This window comes from Oncorhynchus gorbuscha, unplaced genomic scaffold (genome assembly GCF_021184085.1).
Source record: "Oncorhynchus gorbuscha isolate QuinsamMale2020 ecotype Even-year unplaced genomic scaffold, OgorEven_v1.0 Un_scaffold_3555, whole genome shotgun sequence".
NCBI lineage: Eukaryota > Metazoa > Chordata > Actinopteri > Salmoniformes > Salmonidae > Oncorhynchus > Oncorhynchus gorbuscha.
In genome coordinates, this window is record NW_025747763.1 from 20,553 (window position 1) to 45,000 (window position 24,448).

Here is a 24,448-nt window from a genome sequence, read left to right on the forward strand (position 1 = left end):
TTTATCTCTCCTCTCTCCCCTCCTCCCCTCCTCCCCTCTCTCTTTTTCTCCCTTTATCTCTCCTCTCTCCCATCCTCCCCTCTCTCTTTTTCTCCCTTTATCTCTCCTCTCTCCCCTCTCTCTTTTTCTCCCTTTATCTCTCCTCTCTCCCATCCTCCCCTCTCTCTTTTTCTCCCTTTATCTCTCCTCTCTCCCCTCCTCCCTCTCTCTTTTTCTCCCTTTATCTCTCCTCTCTCCCCTCCTCCCCTCCTCCCCTCTCTCTTTTTCTCCCTTTATCTCTCCTCTCTCCCCTCCTCCCCTCTCTCTTTTTCTCCCTTTATCTCTCCTCTCTCCCCTCTCTCTTTTTCTCCCTATATCTCTCCTCTCTCCCATCCTCCCCCTCTCTCTTTTTCTCCCTTTATCTCTCCTCTCTCCCCTCCTCCCCTCTCTCTTTTTCTCCCTTTATCTCTCCTCTCTCCCCTCTCTCTTTTTCTCCCTTTATCTCTCCTCTCTCCCCTCCTCCCCTCTCTCTTTTTCTCCCTTTATCTCTCCTCTCTCCCCTCTCTCTTTTTCTCCCTATATCTCTCCTCTCTCCCATCCTCCCCCTCTCTCTTTTTCTCCCTTTATCTCTCCTCTCTCCCCTCCTCCCCTCTCTCTTTTTCTCCCTTTATCTCTCCTCTCTCCCCTCTCTCTTTTTCTCCCTATATCTCTCCTCTCTCCCATCCTCCCCCTCTCTCTTTTTCTCCCTTTATCTCTCCTCTCTCCCCTCCTCCCCTCTCTCTTTTTCTCCCTTTATCTCTCCTCTCTCCCCTCTCTCTTTTTCTCCCTATATCTCTCCTCTCTCCCCTCCTCCCCCTCTCTCTTTTTCTCCCTTTATCTCTCCTCTCTCCCCTCCTCCCCCTCTCTCTTTTTCTCCCTTTATCTCTACTCTCCCCCCCCCCTCTTTTTCTCCCTATATCTCTCCTCTCTCCCCTCCTCCCCTCTCTCTTTTTCTCCCTATATCTCTCCTCTCTCCCCTCCTCCCCTCTCTCTTTTTCTCCCTATATCTCTCCTCTCTCCCCTCCTCCCCCTCTTTTTCTCCCTATATCTCTCTCTCTCCCCTCCTCCCCCCTCTTTTTCTCCCTTTATCTCTCCTCTCTCCCCTCCTCCCCCTCTCTTTTTCTCCCTATCTCTCCTCACTCCCCTCCTCCCCCTCTCTTTTTCTCCCTTTATCTCTCCTCTCTCCCCTCTCTCTTTTTCTCCCTATATCTCTCCTCTCTCCCCTCCTCCCCCTCTCTTTTTCTCCCTTTATCTCTCCTCTCTCCCCTCCTCCCCTCTCTCTTTTTCTCTCCCCTTTATCTCTCCTCTCTCCCCTCCTCCCCCTCTCTCTTTTTCTCCCTTTATCTCTCCCCTCCTCCCCCTCTCTCTTTTTCTCCCTTTATCTCTCCTCTCTCCCAACCTCCCCTCGCTCTTTTTCTCCCTATATCTCTCCTCTCTCCTCTCTCCCCTCTCTCTTTTTCTCCCTTTATCTCTCCTCTCTCCCCTCCTCCCCCTCTCTCTTTTTCTCCCTTTATCTCTCCTCTCTCCCCTCCTCCCCTCTCTTTTTCTCCCTATATCTCTCCTCTCTCCCCTCCTCCCCCTCTCTTTTTCTCCCTTTATCTCTCCTCTCTCCCCTCCTCCCCCCCTCTCTTTTTCTCCCTATATCTCTCCTCACTCCCATCCTCCACCTCTCCCCTCTTCTCTCTCAATTCAATTCAAGGGGCTTTATTGGCAGGGGAAACATGTGTTAACGTTGCCAAAGCAAGTAAAATAGATAATATACAAAAGTGAAATAAACAATAAAAATGAACAGTAAACATTACATTCACAGAAGTTCCCAAAGAATAAAGACATTACAAATGTCATGTTATATATATATATATATATATATATATATATACAGTGTTGTAATGATGTACAAATGGTTAAAGTACAAAAGGGAAAATAAATCAACATAATTATGGATTGTATTTACAATGGTGTTTATTCTTCACAGGTCACAAATCTTGCTGCTGTGATGGCACACTGTGGAATTTCACCCAGTACATATGAGAGTTTATCAGAATCTTTTTTTTAAATTTTATTATTTGTGGATCTGTGTAATCTGAGGGAAATATGTATCTCTAATATGGTCATACATTGGGCAGGAGGTTTGGAAGTGCAGCTTAAGTTTGGGTCAGTCACGGTGGTCAGGTATTCTGCCACTGTGTACTCTCTGTTTAGGGCCAAATAGCATTCTAGTCTGCTCTGTTTTATTTGTTAATTCTTTCCAATATGTCAAGTGATTATATTTTTGTTTTCTCATGATTTGGTTGGGTCTAATTGTGTTGCTGTCTCTATCGCCCTCTTCCCCCTAGGTAGTGTATCGTATCAGAGCAGTGGAGCATCGCACCAGGTTGCTGGTCATCGACAAAGAGACAGATGATTACCTGCGTAGTCACGGGCTGGCCTGCACAGAGGACCTCGCCGTTGAGATGGGCAATCTCTCTCCCCGGCCCTCCCACTTCACCTCCCCCTCAGCCTCCCCTGTAGCCCAGGGGGAAGTCCTCTCACCCTCACCCATACACATCCTCACTAAAGCCCTCAGACACACCTCCGCCTCACCCAGAAGGACGGATACACGATCGCCGACGTCAAACCTGATGATTGGCACCAAGAAAAGGGTAGGTGATGTGGTAGGGTAGATGGTATCTATTCAGTGGGGATACTTGGTCACTCTCTAAGCACAAAAACAGTTGTATTTAATATCTAGTGAACCTCGCGCTGCTAGGCAGTCCCAGGTCGTTACCTCCCTCCCCTTGGCCCTAAACCCTTATTTAATACCTTGTGAACCCAGTCCCAGGTCGTTACCTCCCTCCGCTTGGCCCTAACCCTTATTTAATACCTTGTGAACCCAGTCCCAGGTCGTTACCAAGCGGAGGGAGGATTACCTCCCTCCGCTTGGCCCTAACCCTTATTTAATACCTAGTGAACCCAGTCCCAGGTCGTTACCTCCCTCCCCTTGGCCCTAACCCTTATTTAATATCTAGTGAACCCAGTCCCAGGTCGTTACCTCCCTCCGCTTGGCCCTAACCCTTATTTAATATCTAGTGAACCCAGTCCCAGGTCGTTACCTCCCTCCGCTTGGCCCTAACCCTTATTTAATATCTAGTGAACCCAGTCCCAGGTCGTTACCTCCCTCCACTTGGCCCTAACCCTTATTTAATACCTAGTGAACCCAGTCCCAGGTCGTTACCTCCCTCCGCTTGGCCCTAAACCTTGTTTAATATCTAGTGAACCCAGTCCCAGGTCGTTACCTCCCTCCCCTTGGCCCAAAGCCTTCAATGTTTTCAGATCTGTAAGGTGGAAGCTGAACCTACTAGAACCCTTTAGGCACACTAACATTGAGGGGTTAGGGCCAAGGTGAATATATAGGGAACAATTTGGGACTGGCTGCAAGAGTGTCCACTACAGGTCCTGTGTGGCTCAGTTGGTGCTTGCAACGCCAGGGCTGTGGGTTTGATTCCCACGGGGGGGGGGGGGTCACTTTGGATAAGATTGTCTGCTAAATGTTTTTTTTTGTTTAAATTGCCTCACTATTATACCAGGGTTACAATAGTTAACCCTTCCTTTTCAGTTCAGCTGTTCAGCTCCTAACTTTAATTGCAGGGTCTTTATCCACAAAGTGTGTAGGAGGTGGAGTGCCGATCAAGTCCATGTCGTCTTATTCATTACAATCTAAAAGGCTAAACTGATCCTAGATCAGGTCCCCATCTGTCCATGTAGTCTTATTCATTATAATCTAAAAGGCTAAACTGATCCTAGATCAGGTTCCCACCTGTCCATGTAGTCTTATTCATTATAATCTAAAAGGTGAAACGTACCTCCCGAGTGGCGCAGCGGTTTTTAGGCATCACTACAGCCCCGGGTTCAATCCCAGGCTGTGTCACACCCGGCCGTGACCGGGAGACCCATGAGGCGGCGCACAATTGGCCCAGTGTCACCCGGGTTAGGGGAGGGTTTGGCCCAGTGTCGTCCGGGTTAGGGGAGGGTTTGGCCCAGTGTCGTCCGGGTTAGGGGAGTGTTTGGCCCAGTGTCGTCCGGGTTAGGGGAGGGTTTGGCCCAGTGTCGTCCGGGTTAGGGGAGGGTTTGGCCCAGTGTCGTCCGGGTGAGGGGAGGGTTTGGCCCAGTGTCGTCCGGGTTAGGGGAGGGTTTGGCCCAGTGTCATCCGGGTTAGGGGAGGGATTGGCCCAGTGTCGTCCGGGTTAGGGGAGGGTTTGGCCCAGTGTCGTCCGGGTGAGGGGAGGGTTTGGCCCAGTGTCTTCCGGGTTAGGGGAGGGTTTGGCCCAGTGTCGTCCGGGTTAGGGGAGGGTTTGGCCCAGTGTCGTCCAGGTTAGGGGAGGGTTTGGCCCAGTGTCGTCCGGGTTAGGGGAGGGTTTGGCCGGCTGGGATTTTCTTGTCCCATCGCACTCTAGCAACACCTTGTGGTGGGCAGGTCACCAGCTGTGCGGCTGGCTTCCGGGTAAAACAAGCAGTGTGTCAAGAAGCAGTGCGGCTTTGCAGGGTCGTGTTTCGGAGGACGCACGGCTCTCGACCTTCGCCTCTCCCAAGTCCGTAGGGGAGTTGCAGCGATGGGACAAGACTGTAACTACCAATTGGGGAGAAAAATGGGTAAAAGGACAACAAAAAACAAGATGAAACTGATCTTAGATCAGCACTCCTACTTTAAGACACTTGATGAATATGGGAATTCACTGTGTACTCAGAGAGGAGGAGAGTGAATTGGTCTGGAGAAACAGATGGTAAACTGCTCTGACCCAGTTGAGATAAATATAGACAGACAGACAGACGGACGGACGGACGGACGGACGGACGGACGGACGGACGGACGGACGGACGGAGAGGAGAGGAGAGGAGAGGAGAGGAGAGGAGAGGAGAGGAGAGGAGAGGAGAGGAGAGGAGAGGAGAGGAGAGGAGAGGAGAGGAGAGGAGAGGAGGGAATAGGGGAGGAGAGGAGAGGACAGTGTTGTTTTACCTGTCAGATAATAAGGATCAGACAGGCACCTGGTGGGCTGTGATTGGTTTAAATCCTACATACTGTGACCAGTGCCTGAATTGGAATCTGTTTAAATCCTATCCATTTTACTAACCAGTGCTTCAATTAGACAGCCGGCTATTTCTGCTAGTGAATGAACGAGCAGCGAGGTGAGAGAGAGAGAGTAAGAGCAATGAGATATTGTTTGTGATTAATGGAGCTTCCGGCATATAGCTGTTATCTATGTTGGTAAGATGTTTTTTATTTGCAACCACACACACACACACACACACACACACACACACACACACACACACACACACACACACACACACACACACACACACACACACACACACACACACACACACACACACACACACACACACACACACACACACACACACACACAGAGAGAGAGAGAGACACACACTCTCTCTATCTTATTCTACCTCCCACTCTGCGTTCAAACACACCTGTGTTGTTGAGGAGAGATCAGAGTTAGAGGGAATTAGATCAGCCGTCAGGCATGGACCAGAGCAGGTCAGATACACACAGTCTGCCCATGGACCAGAGCAGGTCAGATACACACAGTCTGTCCATGGACCAGAGCAGGTCAGATACACACAGTCTGTCCATGGTCCAGAGCAGGTCAGATACACACAGTCTGTCCATGGACCAGAGCAGGTCAGATACACACAGTCTGTCCATGGACCAGAGCAGGTCAGAAACACACAGTCTGTCCATGGACCAGAGCAGGTCAGAAACACACAGTCTGTCCATGGACCAGAGCAGGTCAGATACACAGTCTGTCCATGGACCAGAGCAGGTCAGATACACACAGTCTGTCCATGGACCAGAGCAGGTCAGAAACACACAGTCTGTCCGTGGGCTAGAGCAGGTCAGATACACACAGTCTGTCCATGGACCAGAGCAGGTCAGATACACACAGTCTGTCCATGGACCAGAGCAGGTCAGATACACACAGTCTGTCCATGGACCAGAGCAGGTCAGAAACACACAGTCTGTCCATGGACCAGAGCAGGTCAGATACACAGTCTGTCCGTGGGCTAGAGCAGGTCAGATACACACAGTCTGTCCATGGACCAGAGCAGGTCAGATACACAGTCTGTCCATGGACTATAGCAGGTCAGATACACACAGTCTGTCCATGGACCAGAGCAGGTCAGATACACAGTCTGTCCGTGGGCTAGAGCAGGTCAGATACACACAGTCTGTCCATGGACCAGAGCAGGTCAGATACACAGTCTGTCCATGGACCAGAGCAGGTCAGATACACAGTCTGTCCATGGACCAGAGCAGGTCAGAAACACACAGTCTGTCCGTGGGCCAGAGCAGGTCACACAGTCTGTCCATGGACTAGAGCAGGTCAGATACACACAGTCTGTCCATGGACCAGAGCAGGTCAGATACACACAGTCTGTCCATGGACCAGAGCAGGTCAGATACACACAGTCTGTCCATGGACCAGAGCAGGTCATGGAGAGCAGGTCACACAGTCTGTCCATGGACCAGAGCAGGTCAGATACACAGTCTGTCCGTGGGCTAGAGCAGGTCAGATACACACAGTCTGTCCATGGACCAGAGCAGGTCAGATACACAGTCTGTCCATGGACTATAGCAGGTCAGATACACACAGTCTGTCCATGGACCAGAGCAGGTCAGATACACAGTCTGTCCGTGGGCTAGAGCAGGTCAGATACACACAGTCTGTCCATGGACCAGAGCAGGTCAGATACACACAGTCTGTCCATGGACCAGAGCAGGTCAGATACACAGTCTGTCCATGGACCAGAGCAGGTCAGATACACAGTCTGTCCATGGACCAGAGCAGGTCAGAGACACACAGTCTGTCCATGGACCAGAGCAGGTCAGATACACAGTCTGTCCGTGGGCTAGAGCAGGTCAGATACACACAGTCTGTCCATGGACCAGAGCAGGTCAGATACACAGTCTGTCCATGGACTATAGCAGGTCAGATACACACAGTCTGTCCATGGACCAGAGCAGGTCAGATACACAGTCTGTCCGTGGGCTAGAGCAGGTCAGATACACACAGTCTGTCCATGGACCAGAGCAGGTCAGATACACACAGTCTGTCCATGGACCAGAGCAGGTCAGATACACAGTCTGTCCATGGACTAGAGCAGGTCAGATACACACAGTCTGTCCATGGACCAGAGCAGGTCAGATACACAGTCTGTCCATGGACTAGAGCAGGTCAGAAACACACAGTCTGTCCGTGGGCTAGAGCAGGTCAGATACACAATCTGTCCGTGGGCTAGAGCAGGTCAGATACACACAGTCTGTCCTTGGTACCTGTTATTACATCACCCATCACCCACCACCCCTTTTTGACATGTCAGCAAAAAAATACTCTCAATACCTTTGTGTCTCCCTGTTTATTGCACGCCTCTCTGTTCCCAAGGTAACAATATAACCCAATCACAATCTGCTACATTTAAAACTGGTATCGTGTCCATGTACAGAGATATCTGAGAGGATACAGGTTTTTTTTTCTCCAAAGATCTCAGGTGTCATAATGTCCTTTAGAACCTCAGTGCTTTGTTGTTGTTCCTTTGATGATCTGGTTCGGCTCCGGTCCAAACCCTTGTCCTTTGGGACCCCAAATCCCCAAAACAAAAGATCCCTGTTATAGTGATGGGAAGTTTGGCTCTTTTTACTAACTACGGTCTTTTAATCAAAAAAACTAATATTTCGTTCATTTGAGGCAGTAATGTTCAGAGTCCGCAGGCCCCGTTACCGGCGAATAGAAAACGTGAGTCGTGATTCTACAATCCTCTAGTTCACCATAGGGGGCTTATTGGAGCTGTCATTTGTGGCTGAGGTTTGTAAACGTGGGCTTTAAACAATGTACATGTGTTGATCGCTAGGCATACAAATAAGATTATTTATTGATACACTTGAAACCGGACTAGATTGTGAACGACTCTTGGCGGAATGCTTTGCTTGACTGGGGGGTTATTAGTAGCCTGACGACTCTTCCGCTGCTCTGTCTTTCGCTACAAACGTTCTCATTGCGGAGAAGTAACGTCAGTGGGCGTGGCGTAGCGTTTGGACCGGAGCAAGTAGTCTGGGTTGCCAGGCAAGGTGGTAAAGTCGTTCGCGAACTGCAGCCTCCCCAGAAAGATTAGTTATTGAGCAGAGGCTGTGTATGTTTTGGTTCTACAAAACGGTGTCCATCAAAACATTCAATAACAAATTAATTGCTTTAATTCTTGCACCTTATCAGTTCTAAATATGTAGGTTTCTTCTCATGGTCTATTTTCCTGCGCGTATATGACAGACAGTTGGTGGTCGGAGCACGTCTCTGGAGCACTGAGATATAAAGTCGAGCCACTGAGCCAAAGGAGCTTGTGTGAGAGCCGCTGCATGGCCAGTATCTGCATTGGCCGAGCTGCACTTACGGTGATACAGCCTCTGCAAAAGTCAGCGAAATCATACTTCTTGAGCTGTTGAGCAGAGCTGTTGTGAAAGAAGTTGTCAAGGAAATGAGTTTGCGTTTATACAGGAGCTCCCACCCCGACCTACCTTCAACCAATCATGCCAATGCAGAGCGATATGGAGCCCTCCACATTGTTACAACATCATGTGGGATGGAGCTCAATTTGGCCTCTGGAGGCTCTGCAACTGCGTCACACCCTCCAGTCAGAGCTCCCAGATCAAGCAAAACTGGCTTTTAATCCATCTGTAGGACTCACTGCAGCCAGCACAAGCAGGTCAAACCACCGACTAAAATGAACAAGTCACTCAGAAAAACGAATCATGACTCTCGAGTCAGTAAAAAAGAGTCGTTCAAAAAGAAGGAATCGTTCACGAACTACACATCATTAATCCTTATATAGTGCACTACTTTTAACCTATGGACCCTGGTCAAAAGTACTGAACTAAATAGGGAATATGGTTGTGGGTGGCCCAACATTCTACAGGTATTCAAACTGTGGTGGGTGGCCCAACATTCTACAGGTATTCAAACTGTGGTGGGTGGCCCAACATTCTACAGGTATTCAAACTGTGGTGGGGGCCCAACATTCTACAGGTATTCAAACTGTGGTGGGTGGCCCAGCATTCTACAGGTATTCAAACTGTGTTGGGTGGCCCAACATTCTACAGGTATTCAAACTGGTGGGTGGCCCAACATTCTACAGGTATTCAAACTGTGGTGGGTGGCCCAACATTCTACAGGTATTCAAACTGTGTTGGGTGGCCCAACATTCTACAGGTATTCAAACTGTGTTGGGTGGCCCAACATTCTACAGTTATTCAAACTATGTTGGGTGGCCCAACATTCTACAGGTATTCAAACTGAGATATTTCTCCCCCCTTCTCCTTTTCTTGCTCACTCACTCTCTCTCTCTCACACACACACACACACACACACACACACACACACACACACACACACACACACACACACACACACACACACACACACACACACACACACACACACACACACACACACACACACACACACACACACACACACACACACACACAGAACAGAACACATCCTCTCCCCTTTTGTCTGCTGTTTGCATGTTCTTCACCCTGTAGGCCTACCTGTGGAGGTGTAGCGTCACTGCTGGGGAACTGATGCAGCCCTATCAGATGACATACATGCTGTACTGCAGCTTCTACAATACACTCTGAAATGAAACGAAGCAGGAGGAGGGGCGTTGTTTTACAGACGGGGAGCACAGACACACACAGTGTTGCTATATCCATGTTCCCCTGTCTGTGGCCTAGTTCACATCTAAAGTGCATTCGGAAAGTTTTTTTTAAAGGATTGACGTTTTCAAGGTGTTTGTTATGTTACAGCTGTATTCTAAAACAGATTAAATTCATCTTTTACCTCATCAAGGTGAAATAAATCAAATAAATAAATAAATTATAAAGTATAAATAAAACATCTATCTACACACAATACCCGATAATGACAAAGCGAAAACAGAAATACCTTATTTACATAAGTATTTAGACCCTTTGCTCTGAGACTTGAAATTGACAGAGCTCCAGAGTTCCTCTGTGGCGATAGGAGAACTTTCCAGAAAGACAACCATCTCTGCACCACTCCACCAAACAGGCCTTTATGGAAGAGTGGCCAGACGAAAGCCACTCCTCGGTAAAAAGGCACATGACAGCCCGCTTGGAGTTTGCCAAAAGGCACCTAAAGGACTCAGACCACGAGAAACAAGATTCTCTGGTCTGATGAAACCAAGATTGAACTCTTTGGCCTGAATGCCAAGCATCACGTCTGGAGGAAACCTGGCACCATCCCTACGGTGGAGTATGGTGGTGGCAGCATCTTGCTGTGGGGATGTTTTTCAGCGGCAGGGACTGGGAGACTAGTCAGGATCGAGGGAAAGATGAACAGAGCAAAGTACAGAGAGATCCTTGATGAAAACCTGCTCCAGAGCACTCAGGACCTCAGACTGGGGCAAAGGTTCACCTTCCAACAGGACAACGACCCTAAGCACACAGCCAAGACAACGCAGGAGTGGCTTCGGGATAAGTCTCTGAATGTCCTTGAGTGGTCCAGCCAGAGCCCGGACTTGAACCCGATCTAAAATCTCTGGAGAGACCTGAAAATAGCTGCGCAGCGACACTCCCCATCCAACCTGACAGAGCTTTAGAGGATCTGCAGAGAAGAATGGGAGAAACTCCCCAAATACAGGTGAGCCAAGCTTGTAGTCTCAAACCCAAGAAGGCTGTAATCCCTGCCAAAGGTGCTTCAACAAAGTACTGAGTAAAGGGTCTGAATACTTATGTAAATGTGATATTTCAGATTATAGACAGTATGGTTTAGTTTTTTTTTTAGAGGGATTACAGAGACAGTATGGTTTAGTTAGAGGGATTACAGAGACAGTATGGTTTAGTTAGAGGGAAAATACATTTGCTAAAATGTATAAGAACCTGTTTTTGCTTTGTCATAATGGAGTGTGTAGGTTGATGAGGAGAATGAGGCTGTAACATAACTAAAGGTTTTAAAACGGCAAGGGGTCTGAATACTTCCCGAATGCCCTGCATACAGCATGCTGGCGACGAGTGCATTGAACTACCGTCAATCAGATCCTATTCACGATAAACACTGCAGATTTCAGCTCAATCAGAAAGTACTTTTACATTTCAAGTGCTATGTGCCTCTGATTGAAACCCGTAGGAAGTTGGTTTAGTTAGAGGGATTAGAGACAGTATGGTTTAGTTAGAGGGATTACAGAGACAGTATGGTTTAGTTAGAGGGATTACAGAGACAGTATGGTTTAGTTAGAGGGATTACAGAGACAGTATGGTTTAGAGGGATTACAGAGACAGTATGGTTTAGTTAGAGGGATTACAGAGACAGTATGGTTTAGTTAGAGGGATTACAGAGACAGTATGGTTTAGTTAGAGGGATTACAGAGACAGTATGGTTTAGTTAGAGGGATTACAGAGACAGTATGGTTTAGGATTATGGTTTAGTTAGAGGGAGACAGTATGGTTTAGTTAGAGGGATTACAGAGACAGTATGGTTTAGTTAGAGGGATTTACAGTATGGTTTAGTTAGAGGGAGACAGTATGGTTTAGTTAGAGGGATTACAGAGACAGTATGGTTTATGGATTTTATGGTTTAGTTAGAGGGATTACAGAGACAGTATGGTTTAGTTAGAGGGATTACAGAGACAGTATGGTTTTAGAGGGATTAGACAGTATGGTTTATTAGAGGGATTACAGAGACAGTATGGTTTAGTTAGAGGGATTACAGAGACAGTATGGTTTAGTTAGAGGGATTACAGAGACAGTATGGTTTAGTTAGAGGGATTACAGAGACAGTATGGTTTAGTTAGAGGGATTACAGAGACAGTAGAGAGGGATTACAGAGACAGTATGGTTTAGTTGGATTTTATGGTTTAGTTAGAGGGATTACAGAGACAGTATGGTTTAGTTAGAGGGATTACAGAGACAGTATGGTTTAGTTAGAGGGAGGGATGGTTTAGTTAGAGGGAGACAGTATGGTTTAGTTAGAGGGATTACAGAGACAGTATGGTTTAGTTAGAGGGATTACAGAGACAGTATGGTTTAGTTATTAGAGACAGTATGGTTTAGTTAGAGGGATGGTTTAGTTAGAGGGAGACAGTATGGTTTAGTTAGAGGGATTACAGAGACAGTATGGTTTAGTTAGAGGGATTACAGAGACAGTATGGTTTAGTTAGAGGGATTATAGAGACAGTATGGTTTAGTTAGAGGGATTATAGACAGTTTATGGTTTAGTTAGAGGGATTACAGAGACAGTATGGTTTAGTTAGAGGGATTATAGAGACAGTATGGTTTTTAGAGGGATTTAGACAGTATGGTTTAGTTAGAGGGATTACAGAGACAGTATGGTTTAGTTAGAGTATGGATTATTACAGAGACAGTATGGTTTAGTTAGAGGGATTACAGAGACAGTATGGTTTAGTTAGAGGGATTATAGACAGTATGGTTTAGTTAGAGGGATTACAGTATGGTTTAGTTAGAGGGATTACAGAGACAGTATGGTTTAGTTAGAGGGATTATAGAGACAGTATGGTTTTTAGATTTAGACAGTATGGTTTAGTTAGAGGGATTAGAGACAGTATGGTTTAGTTAGAGGGATTACAGAGACAGTATGGTTTAGTTAGAGGGATTACAGAGACAGTATGGTTTAGTTAGAGAGACAGTATGGTTTAGTTAGAGGGATTATAGAGACAGTATGGTTTAGTTAGAGGGATTACAGAGACAGTATGGTTTAGTTAGAGGGATTACAGAGACAGTATGGTTTAGAGGGATTACAGAGACAGTATGGTTTAGTTAGAGGGATTACAGAGACAGTATGGTTTAGTTAGAGGGATTATAGAGACAGTGTATTTGTTTAAATTTAATTTCTAGAACTATAAATAGTTCCAGTATGTTTGATGGTCAACACAGTATGGTTTATGCCTAATGCTCTTCATTTATCTAGAGGGATTACAGACAGTATGGTTTAGTTAGAGGGATTACAGAGACAGTATGGTTTAGTTAGAGGGATTACAGAGACAGTATGGTTTAGTTAGAGGGATTACAGAGACAGTATGGTTTAGTTAGAGGGATTATAGAGACAGTATGGTTTAGTTAGAGGGATTATAGACAGTATGGTTTAGTTAGAGGGATTACACACACACAGTATGGTTTAGTTAGAGGGATTATAGAGACACACACACACACCTATATGCCTAATGCTCTTCATTTATCTGCACACACACACACACACACACACACACACACACACACACACACACACACACACACACACACACACACACACACACACACACACACACACACACACACACACACACACACACACACACACACACACACAAACATACACACACACACACACACACATGCACACACGCACACACACACGCACACACACACACACACGCACACACCCACACACACACACACACACACAAACATACACACACACACACATATACACACGCACACACACACGCACACACACACACACACGCACACACCCACACGTCGTCCCATAAAACTCCATTGTGTGATGTTGCGTATGTTACATCTATCACAGATGACTGATATACTCTAGTCAAAGTGCATTGTTCTGTGGCACAAACACACCTCCACACACCCACACACAGCGGGCATTGTTCCGTAGCATATTGTGTTATCCTGGCAGACGCCCTTATTGCATTACATAACTAGACCGTTATCTTCATAGGAACACTCTGCTCCAGTACTGGCTGATCAATCTGACTGTCTGGTTCCCGGCTGATCAATCTGTCTGTCTGGTTACTGGCTGATCAATCTGACTGTCTGGTTACTGGTTGATCAATTGACTGTCTGGTTACTGGTTGATCAATCTGACTGTCTGGTTACTGGCTGATCAATCTGTCTGTCTGGTTACTGGCTGATCAATCTGGCTGTCTGGTTACTGGTTGATCAATCTGACTGTCTGGTTACTGGCTGATCAATCTGTCTGTCTGGTTACTGGGATCAATCTGACTGTCTGGTTACTGGTTGATCAATCTGACTGTCTGGTTACTGGCTGATCAATCTGTCTGTCTGGTTACTGGCTGATCAATCTGGCTGTCTGGTTACTGGTTGATCAATCTGACTGTCTGGTTACTGGCTGATCAATCTGTCTGTCTGGTTACTGGGATCAATCTGACTGTCTGTTCAATCTGACTGTCTGGTTACTGGCTGATCAATCTGTCTGTCTGGTTACTGGCTGGTTCAATCTGCTGTCTGGTCTGGTTATCTGCTGTCTGGATCAATCTAACTGTGGTTCAATCTGTCTGTCTGGTTTGGTTACTGGCTGATCAATCTGACTGTCTGGTTACTGGCTGATCAATCTGGCTGTCTGGTTACTGGCTGATCAATCTGGCTGTCTGGTTACTGGCTGATCAATCTGGCTGTCTGGTTACTGGTTGATCAATCTGGCTGTCTGGTTACTGGCTGATCAATCTGGCTGTCTGGTTACTGGCTGATCAATCTGACTGTCTGGTTACTGGCTGATCAATCTAACTGTCTGGTTACTGGTATCTATTACAGGTCGATCAATCTGACTGTCTGGTTACCGGCTGATCAATCTAACTGTCTGGTTGGCTGATTATCTGTCTGTCTGGTTACTGGATCTATACGGGCTGATCAATCTGACTGTCTGGTTACTGGTATCTATTACGGGCTGATCTATCTGACTGTCTGGTTTCTATTCTGTGACTGGTTACTGGTATCTATTACGGGCTGATCAATCTGACTGTCTGGTTACTGGTACGGGCTGTGACTGGTTACTGGTATCTATTACGGGCTGATCAATCTGACTGTCTGCTTACTGGTATCTATTACGGGCTGATCAATCTGACTGTCTGCTTACTGGCTTACAATGGATCTATTACGGGCTGATCAATCTGACTGTCTGCTTACTGGTATCTATTACGGGCTGATCAAACTGTCTGGTTACTGACTGATCAATCTGACTGTTACTGGTATCTATTACGGGCTGATCAATCTGACTGTCTGGTTACTGGTATCTATTACGGGCTGATCAATCTGACTGTCTGCTTACTGGTATCTATTACGGGCTGATCAATCTACTGTCTGCTTCTGGTATCTATTCTGATCAATCTGACTGGCTTACTGGTATCTATTACGGGCTGATCAATCTGACTGTCTGTTACTGGTTACGGGCTGGCTGTTACCGGCTGATCTATCTGTCTGTCTGGTTACTGGTATCTATTACGGGCTGATCAATCTGACTGTCTGGTTCTGATCTATCTGTCTGTCTGGTTACTGGTATCTATTACGGGCTGATCAATCTGACTGTCTGTTACTGGTATCTATCTGTCTGTCTGATCTCTCACCTCCAACTCCAACAGTCATTATCTAGACTTCTAAATCTGTTGCTGCAGGAAACTAATTTAACCCTGACCCTCATCACACATCCAATCCTGACTCACCCTCCTCTTCAGCCTCCTCTTCACCCTCCTCTTCAGCCTCCTCTTCACCCTCCTCCTCACCCTCCTCTTCACCCTCCTCTTCACCTTCCTCTTCAGCCTCCTCTTCACCTTCCTCTTCACCCTCCTCTTCACCCTCCTCTTCAGCCTCCTCCTCACCCTCCTCTTCACCTTCCTCTTCAGCCTCCTCTTCACCTTCCTCTTCACCCTCCTCTTCACCCTCCTCTTCACCCACCTCTTCACCCTCCTCATCAGCCTCCTCTTCAGCCTCCTCTTCACCCTCCTCTTCACCCTCCTCTTCACCCTCTCTTCCTTGCCATGGAAAACTGTGACTTCAGAGATATTCCCCAGTTGACCTCCAAATAAATACCCTCCAGGGAGATAGACAGGCTTTGAGCTTTTGAGGTCAGTTTGATGTTGGTACCAGACAGATGTTTTGGGACTGGTGTGTGTCGGTTGGTTGATTAGGACAGAGACAGATATAGAGTGTATATATGGTTCTGGATTTAGCTGGTGTAGGGAGGACATAAAGGAGGCCAACCAAGACATCAGAAGTCCCTCTCCCTCCCTCCCTCAATCCCTCCCTCCCTCCCTCCCATGTCCTGGAGCATTAACACTCCAACTTACCTTAAACACCCTGTCAGCCATGGCAACCAGTTGTCAAGGTGTTCTGGTTTGTTGCCATGGCACAAACTGTGACAGACGGCGACACACACATCCGCATTGTGTATGTGTGTAGGTGTGTGTTGGTGTGTGTAGGTGTGTGTGTGTGTGGGCGTGTAGGTGTGTTTGTGTGTAGGTGTGTGTTTGTGTGTAGGTGTGTGTGTATGTATGTGTAGGTGTGTGTAGGTGTAGGTGTGTGTATGTAGGTGTGTGTGTGTGTGTGTGTGTGTGTGTGTGTGTGTGTGTGTGTGTGTGTGTGTGTGTGTGTGTGTGTGTGTGTGTGTGTGTGTGTGTGTGTGTGTGTGTGTGTGTGTGTGTGTGTGTGTGTGTGTGTGTGTGTGTGTAGGTGTGTGTATAGTTGTGTGTGTATGTGTGTAGGTGTGTGTGTATGTGTGTAGGTGTGTGTGTGTGTGTGTGTAGGTGTGTATGTGTGTGTGTAGGTGTGTATGTGTGTAGGTGTGTGTGTATATGTGTAGGTGTGTGTGTGTGTTTGTGTGTGTGTATGTGTGTGCATGTGTGTGTGTGTAGGTGTGTGTAGGTGTGTGCATAGGTGTGTGTGTGTATGTGTGTAGGTGTGTGTAGGTGTTAGTATAGGTGTGTGTGTGTATGTGTGTAGGTGTGTGTGTATATGTGTAGTTGTGTGTGTGTAGTTGTGTAGTTAGGTGTGTGTGTGTAGGTGTGTGTGTAGGTGTGTGTGTGTGTGTGTGTGTGTGTGTGTGTGTGTGTGTGTGTGTGTGTGTGTGTGTGTGTGTGTGTGTGTGTGTGTGTGTGTGTGTGTGTGTGTGTGTGTGTGTGTGTGTGTGTGTGTGTGTGACTCTTTGTCACACTTATAGAAGACTGATCACATTACCATGACATTATACCTGTTTCAACTCTGGAGCAGCGAGAAAGAACGGGTTAGGACGGGGACAGAGAAGTGTGTGTGGGGTGTGTGTGTGGGGTGTGTGGGGTGTGTGTGTGTGTAACGTGTGTGTGTCTTAACGTGTGAGGGAGAGAGCTGTCACACACTGTGTGGCAGCACAGGTCTCTGTAACAACACACGCATCCATCACTCTGTCTCGTTAATTTCATCAACTATAGATTTTTGGGCTCATGCATTTCCCCCCCCGTAAGCTGCTGAGATATATGTAATCTTGAAAAAAAATGTTTTATTTTTTTAGGTCGGTCGGTCGGTCGGTCGGTCGGTCGGTCGGTCGGTCGGTAGGTAGGTAGGTAGATCGGTAGGTAGGTAGGTCGGTAGGTAGGTCGGTAGGTAGGTAGGTCGGTAGGTAGGTAGGTAGGTAGGTCGGTAGGTAGGTAGGTAGGTAGGTAGGTAGGTAGGTAGGTAGGTAGGTAGGTGGTAGGTCGGTAGGTAGGTCGGTAGGTAGGTAGGTAGATCGGTAGGTAGGTAGGTCGGTAGGTAGGTAGGTAGGTAGGTAGATCGGTAGGTAGGTAGGTAGGTAGGTAGGTAGGTAGGTAGGTAGGTAGGTAGGTAGGTAGGTAGGTAGGTAGGTAGGTAGATCGGTCGGTCGGTAGGTCGGTAGGTAGGTAGGTAGATCGGTAGGTAGGTCGGTAGGTAGGTAGATCGGTCGGTAGGTAGGTCGGTAGGTAGGTAGGTAGGTAGATCGGTAGGTAGGTCGGTAGGTAGGTAGGTAGATCGGTAGGTAGGTCGGTAGGTAGGTAGATCGGTAGGTAGGTAAGTAGATCGGTAGGTAGGTCGGTAGGTAGGTAGATCGGTAGGTAGGTAGGTAGGTAGGTAGGTAGGTAGGTAGGTAGGTAGGTAGGTAGGTAGGTAGGTAGGTAGGTAGGTCGGTAGGTAGGTAGATCGGTAGGTAGGGTCTCAGTGAAATATATCTGAAGAGTTGAACTAATAACTTACATATACATCTATATAGCTATTGATTTAACTTTTGACAACTTCACTCACTGTCTGTCTGTTATGGTCTTCACTGTCTGTCTGTTATGGTCTTCACTGTCTGTCTGTTATGGTCTTCACTCACTGTCTGTCTGTTATGGTCTTCACTCACTGTCTGTCTGTTATGGTCTTCACTGTCTGTCTGTTATGGTCTTCACTGTCTGTCTGTTATGGTCTTCACTCACTGTCTGTCTGTTATGGTCTTCACTCACTGTCTGTTTGTTATGGTCTTCACTGTCTGTCTGTTATGGTCTTCCTCACTGTCTGTCTGTTATGGTCTTCACTCACTGTCTGTTATGGTCTTCACTGTCTGTCTGTTATGGTCTTCACTGTCTGTCTGTTATGGTCTTCACTCACTGTCTGTTTGTTATGGTCTTCACTGTCTGTCTGTTATGGTCTTCACTCACTGTCTGTCTGTTATGGTCTTCACTGTCTGTCTGTTATGGTCTTCACTCACTGTCTGTTTGTTATGGTCTTCACTCACTGTCTGTTTGTTATGGTCTTCACTGTCTGTCTGTTATGGTCTTCACTGTCTGTCTGTTATGGTCTTCACTGTCTGTCTGTTATGGTCTTCACTGTCTGTCTGTTATGGTCTTCACTCACTGTCTGTTTGTTATGGTCTTCACTGTCTGTCTGTTATGGTCTTCACTGTCTGTCTGTTATGGTCTTCACTCACTGTCTGTTTGTTATGGTCTTCACTCACTGTCTGTCTGTTATGGTCTTCACTGTCTGTCTGTTATGGTCTTCACTGTCTGTCTGTTATGGTCTTCACTCACTGTCTGTCTGTTATGGTCTTCACTCACTGTCTGTTTGTTATGGTCTTCACTGTCTGTCTGTTATGGTCTTCACTCACTGTCTGTTTGTTATGGTCTTCACTCACTGTCTGTTTGTTATGGTCTTCACTCACTGTCTGTTTGTTATGGTCTTCACTCACTGTCTGTCTGTTATGGTCTTCACTGTCTGTCTGTTATGGTCTTCACTGTCTGTCTGTTATGGTCTTCACTCACTGTCTGTCTGTCTGTTATGGTCTTCACTGTCTGTCTGTCTGTTATGGTCTTCACTGTCTGTCTGTCTGTTATGGTCTTCACTGTCTGTCTGTCTGTTATGGTCTTCACTGTCTGTCTGTTTGTTATGGTCTTCACTGTCTGTCTGTTATGGTCTTCACTCACTGTCTGTTTGTTATGGTCTTCACTCACTGTCTGTCTGTTATGGTCTTCACTGTCTGTCTGTTATGGTCTTCACTCACTGTCTGTCTGTCTGTTATGGTCTTCACTGTCTGTTTGTTATGGTCTTCACTGTCTGTTTGTTATGGTCTTCACTCACTGTCTGTTTGTTATGGTCTTCACTGTCTGTTTGTTATGGTCTTCACTGTCTGTTTGTTATGGTCTTCACTCACTGTCTGTTTGTTATGGTCTTCACTGTCTGTTTGTTATGGTCTTCACTCACTGTCTGTCTGTTATGGTCTTCACTGTCTGTCTGTTATGGTCTTCACTCACTGTCTGTCTGTTATGGTCTTCACTCACTGTCTGTCTGTTATGGTCTTCACTCACTGTCTGTCTGTTATGGTCTTCACTCACTGTCTGTCTGTCTGTTATGGTCTTCACTCACTGTCTGTCTGTTATGGTCTTCACTGTCTGTCTGTTATGGTCTTCACTGTCTGTCTGTTATGGTCTTCACTGTCTGTCTGTTATGGTCTTCACTCACTGTCTGTCTGTTATGGTCTTCACTCACTGTCTGTCTGTCTGTTATGGTCTTCACTCACTGTCTGTCTGTTATGGTCTTCACTGTCTGTCTGTTATGGTCTTCACTGTCTGTCTGTTATGGTCTTCACTCACTGTCTGTCTGTTATGGTCTTCACTGTCTGTTTGTTATGGTCTTCACTCACTGTCTGTCTGTTATGGTCTTCACTGTCTGTCTGTTATGGTCTTCACTGTCTGTCTGTTATGGTCTTCACTCACTGTCTGTCTGTTATGGTCTTCACTGTCTGTTTGTTATGGTCTTCACTCACTGTCTGTCTGTTATGGTCTTCACTGTCTGTCTGTTATGGTCTTCACTCACTGTCTGTTTGTTATGGTCTTCACTGTCTGTCTGTTATGGTCTTCACTCACTGTCTGTCTGTTATGGTCTTCACTCACTGTCTGTCTGTTATGGTCTTCACTGTCTGTTTGTTATGGTCTTCACTGTCTGTCTGTTATGGTCTTCACTGTCTGTCTGTTATGGTCTTCACTCACTGTCTGTCTGTTATGGTCTTCACTGTCTGTCTGTAATGGTCTTCACTCACTGTCTGTCTGTTATGGTCTTCACTGTCTGTTTGTTATGGTCTTCACTGTCTGTCTGTTATGGTCTTCACTCACTGTCTGTTTGTTATGGTCTTCACTGTCTGTCTGTTATGGTCTTCACTGTCTGTCTGTTATGGTCTTCACTGTCTGTCTGTTATGGTCTTCACTGTCTGTCTGTTATGGTCTTCACTCACTGTCTGTTTGTTATGGTCTTCACTCACTGTCTGTCTGTTATGGTCTTCACTGTCTGTCTGTTATGGTCTTCACTCACTGTCTGTCTGTTATGGTCTTCACTGTCTGTTTGTTATGGTCTTCACTGTCTGTCTGTTATGGTCTTCACTCACTGTCTGTTTGTTATGGTCTTCACTGTCTGTCTGTTATGGTCTTCACTCACTGTCTGTCTGTCTGTTATGGTCTTCACTGTCTGTCTGTTATGGTCTTCACTGTCTGTCTGTTATGGTCTTCACTGTCTGTCTGTTATGGTCTTCACTCACTGTCTGTCTGTTATGGTCTTCACTCACTGTCTGTCTGTTATGGTCTTCACTCACTGTCTGTCTGTTATGGTCTTCACTCACTGTCTGTTTGTTATGGTCTTCACTGTCTGTCTGTTATGGTCTTCCTCACTGTCTGTCTGTTATGGTCTTCACTCACTGTCTGTTATGGTCTTCACTGTCTGTCTGTTATGGTCTTCACTGTCTGTCTGTTATGGTCTTCACTCACTGTCTGTCTGTTATGGTCTTCACTCACTGTCTGTTTGTTATGGTCTTCACTGTCTGTCTGTTATGGTCTTCCTCACTGTCTGTCTGTTATGGTCTTCACTGTCTGTCTGTTATGGTCTTCACTGTCTGTCTGTTTGTTATGGTCTTCACTGTCTGTCTGTTATGGTCTTCACTGTCTGTCTGTTATGGTCTTCACTCACTGTCTGTTTGTTATGGTCTTCACTCACTGTCTGTTTGTTATGGTCTTCACTGTCTGTCTGTTATGGTCTTCACTCACTGTCTGTCTGTTATGGTCTTCACTGTCTGTCTGTTATGGTCTTCACTGTCTGTCTGTTATGGTCTTCACTGTCTGTCTGTTATGGTCTTCACTCACTGTCTGTCTGTTATGGTCTTCACTGTCTGTCTGTTTGTTATGGTCTTCACTGTCTGTCTGTTATGGTCTTCACTGTCTGTTTGTTATGGTCTTCACTCACTGTCTGTCTGTTATGGTCTTCACTGTCTGTCTGTTATGGTCTTCACTGTCTGTCTGTTATGGTCTTCACTCACTGTCTGTTTGTTATGGTCTTCACTGTCTGTCTGTTATGGTCTTCACTCACTGTCTGTCTGTTATGGTCTTCACTCACTGTCTGTCTGTTATGGTCTTCACTCACTGTCTGTCTGTCTGTTATGGTCTTCACTCACTGTCTGTCTGTTATGGTCTTCACTGTCTGTCTGTTATGGTCTTCACTGTCTGTCTGTTATGGTCTTCACTCACTGTCTGTCTGTTATGGTCTTCACTCACTGTCTGTCTGTTATGGTCTTCACTGTCTGTCTGTTATGGTCTTCACTGTCTGTCTGTTATGGTCTTCACTCACTGTCTGTTTGTTATGGTCTTCACTGTCTGTCTGTTATGGTCTTCACTGTCTGTCTGTTATGGTCTTCACTGTCTGTCTGTTATGGTCTTCACTCACTGTCTGTCTGTTATGGTCTTCACTCACTGTCTGTCTGTTATGGTCTTCACTCACTGTCTGTCTGTTATGGTCTTCACTGTCTGTTTGTTATGGTCTTCACTGTCTGTCTGTTATGGTCTTCACTGTCTGTCTGTTATGGTCTTCACTCACTGTCTGTCTGTTATGGTCTTCACTGTCTGTCTGTTATGGTCTTCACTGTCTGTCTGTTATGGTCTTCACTCACTGTCTGTCTGTTATGGTCTTCACTCACTGTCTGTTTGTTATGGTCTTCACTGTCTGTTTGTTATGGTCTTCACTGTCTGTCTGTTATGGTCTTCACTGTCTGTCTGTTATGGTCTTCACTGTCTGTCATGGTCTTCACTGTCTGTCTGTTATGGTCTTCACTGTCTGTCTGTTATGGTCTTCACTGTCTGTCTGTCTGTTATGGTCTTCACTGTCTGTCTGTTATGGTCTTCACTGTCTGTCTGTTTGTTATGGTCTTCACTCACTGTCTGTTTGTTATGGTCTTCACTCACTGTCTGTCTGTTATGGTCTTCACTCACTGTCTGTCTGTTATGGTCTTCACTCACTGTCTGTCTGTTATGGTCTTCACTCACTGTCTGTTTGTTATGGTCTTCACTGTCTGTCTGTTATGGTCTTCACTGTCTGTTTGTTATGGTCTTCACTGTCTGTTTGTTATGGTCTTCACTCACTGTCTGTCTGTTATGGTCTTCACTGTCTGTCTGTTATGGTCTTCACTCACTGTCTGTCTGTTATGGTCTTCACTCACTGTCTGTCTGTTATGGTCTTCACTGTCTGTCTGTTATGGTCTTCACTCACTGTCTGTCTGTTATGGTCTTCACTGTCTGTCTGTTATGGTCTTCACTCACTGTCTGTCTGTTATGGTCTTCACTGTCTGTCTGTTATGGTCTTCACTGTCTGTCTGTTATGGTCTTCACTCACTGTCTGTCTGTTATGGTCTTCACTCACTGTCTGTCTGTTATGGTCTTCACTGTCTGTCTGTTATGGTCTTCACTCACTGTCTGTCTGTTATGGTCTTCACTGTCTGTCTGTTATGGTCTTCACTCACTGTCTGTCTGTTATGGTCTTCACTCACTGTCTGTTTGTTATGGTCTTCACTCACTGTCTGTCTGTTATGGTCTTCACTCACTGTCTGTCTGTTATGGTCTTCACTCACTGTCTGTCTGTTATGGTCTTCACTGTCTGTCTGTTATGGTCTTCACTCACTGTCTGTCTGTTATGGTCTTCACTCACTGTCTGTTATGGTCTTCACTGTCTGTCTGTTATGGTCTTCACTCACTGTCTGTTATGGTCTTCACTGTCTGTCTGTTATGGTCTTCACTGTCTGTTTGTTATGGTCTTCACTCACTGTCTGTCTGTTATGGTCTTCACTGTCTGTCTGTTATGGTCTTCACTGTCTGTCTGTTATGGTCTTCACTGTCTGTCTGTTATGGTCTTCACTCACTGTCTGTTTGTTATGGTCTTCACTCACTGTCTGTTTGTTATGGTCTTCACTCACTGTCTGTCTGTTATGGTCTTCACTGTCTGTTTGTTATGGTCTTCACTGTCTGTCTGTTATGGTCTTCACTCACTGCCTGTTTGTTATGGTCTTCACTGTCTGTCTGTTATGGTCTTCACTCACTGTCTGTCTGTTATGGTCTTCACTCACTGTCTGTCTGTTATGGTCTTCACTCACTGTCTGTTTGTAATGGTCTTCACTGTCTGTCTGTTATGGTCTTCACTGTCTGTCTGTTATGGTCTTCACTCACTGTCTGTCTGTTATGGTCTTCACTCACTGTCTGTTTGTTATGGTCTTCACTGTCTGTCTGTTATGGTCTTCACTCACTGTCTGTCTGTTATGGTCTTCACTGTCTGTCTGTTATGGTCTTCACTCACTGTCTGTTTGTTATGGTCTTCACTGTCTGTCTGTTATGGTCTTCACTCACTGTCTGTCTGTTATGGTCTTCACTGTCTGTCTGTTATGGTCTTCACTGTCTGTCTGTTATGGTCTTCACTCACTGTCTGTTTGTTATGGTCTTCACTGTCTGTCTGTTATGGTCTTCACTCACTGTCTGTCTGTTATGGTCTTCACTCACTGTCTGTCTGTTATGGTCTTCACTCACTGTCTGTTTGTTATGGTCTTCACTGTCTGTCTGTTATGGTCTTCACTGTCTGTCTGTTATGGTCTTCACTCACTGTCTGTTTGTTATGGTCTTCACTGTCTGTCTGTTATGGTCTTCACTCACTGTCTGTTTGTTATGGTCTTCACTGTCTGTCTGTTATGGTCTTCACTGTCTGTCTGTTACGGTCTTCACTCACTGTCTGTTTGTTATGGTCTTCACTGTCTGTCTGTTATGGTCTTCACTGTCTGTCTGTTATGGTCTTCACTCACTGTCTGTCTGTTATGGTCTTCACTGTCTGTTT

The 24,448-nt window shown here is 46.1% G+C and overlaps 1 protein-coding gene across 1 annotated transcript in view; it reads left to right on the forward strand.

Moving 5' to 3' along the window:
* The window catches only part of LOC124027919 (Na(+)/H(+) exchange regulatory cofactor NHE-RF2-like), a gene marked incomplete at its 3' end in the record, with an annotated part of 31,433 nt that overhangs the window by 5,718 nt on the left and 1,267 nt on the right, over positions 1-24,448 (forward strand). The window contains exon 2 of the mRNA XM_046340123.1: positions 2,355-2,660. Within this exon, the coding sequence (XP_046196079.1) occupies positions 2,355-2,660 (306 nt within the window). The remainder of the gene's footprint in view (positions 1-2,354; positions 2,661-24,448) is intronic.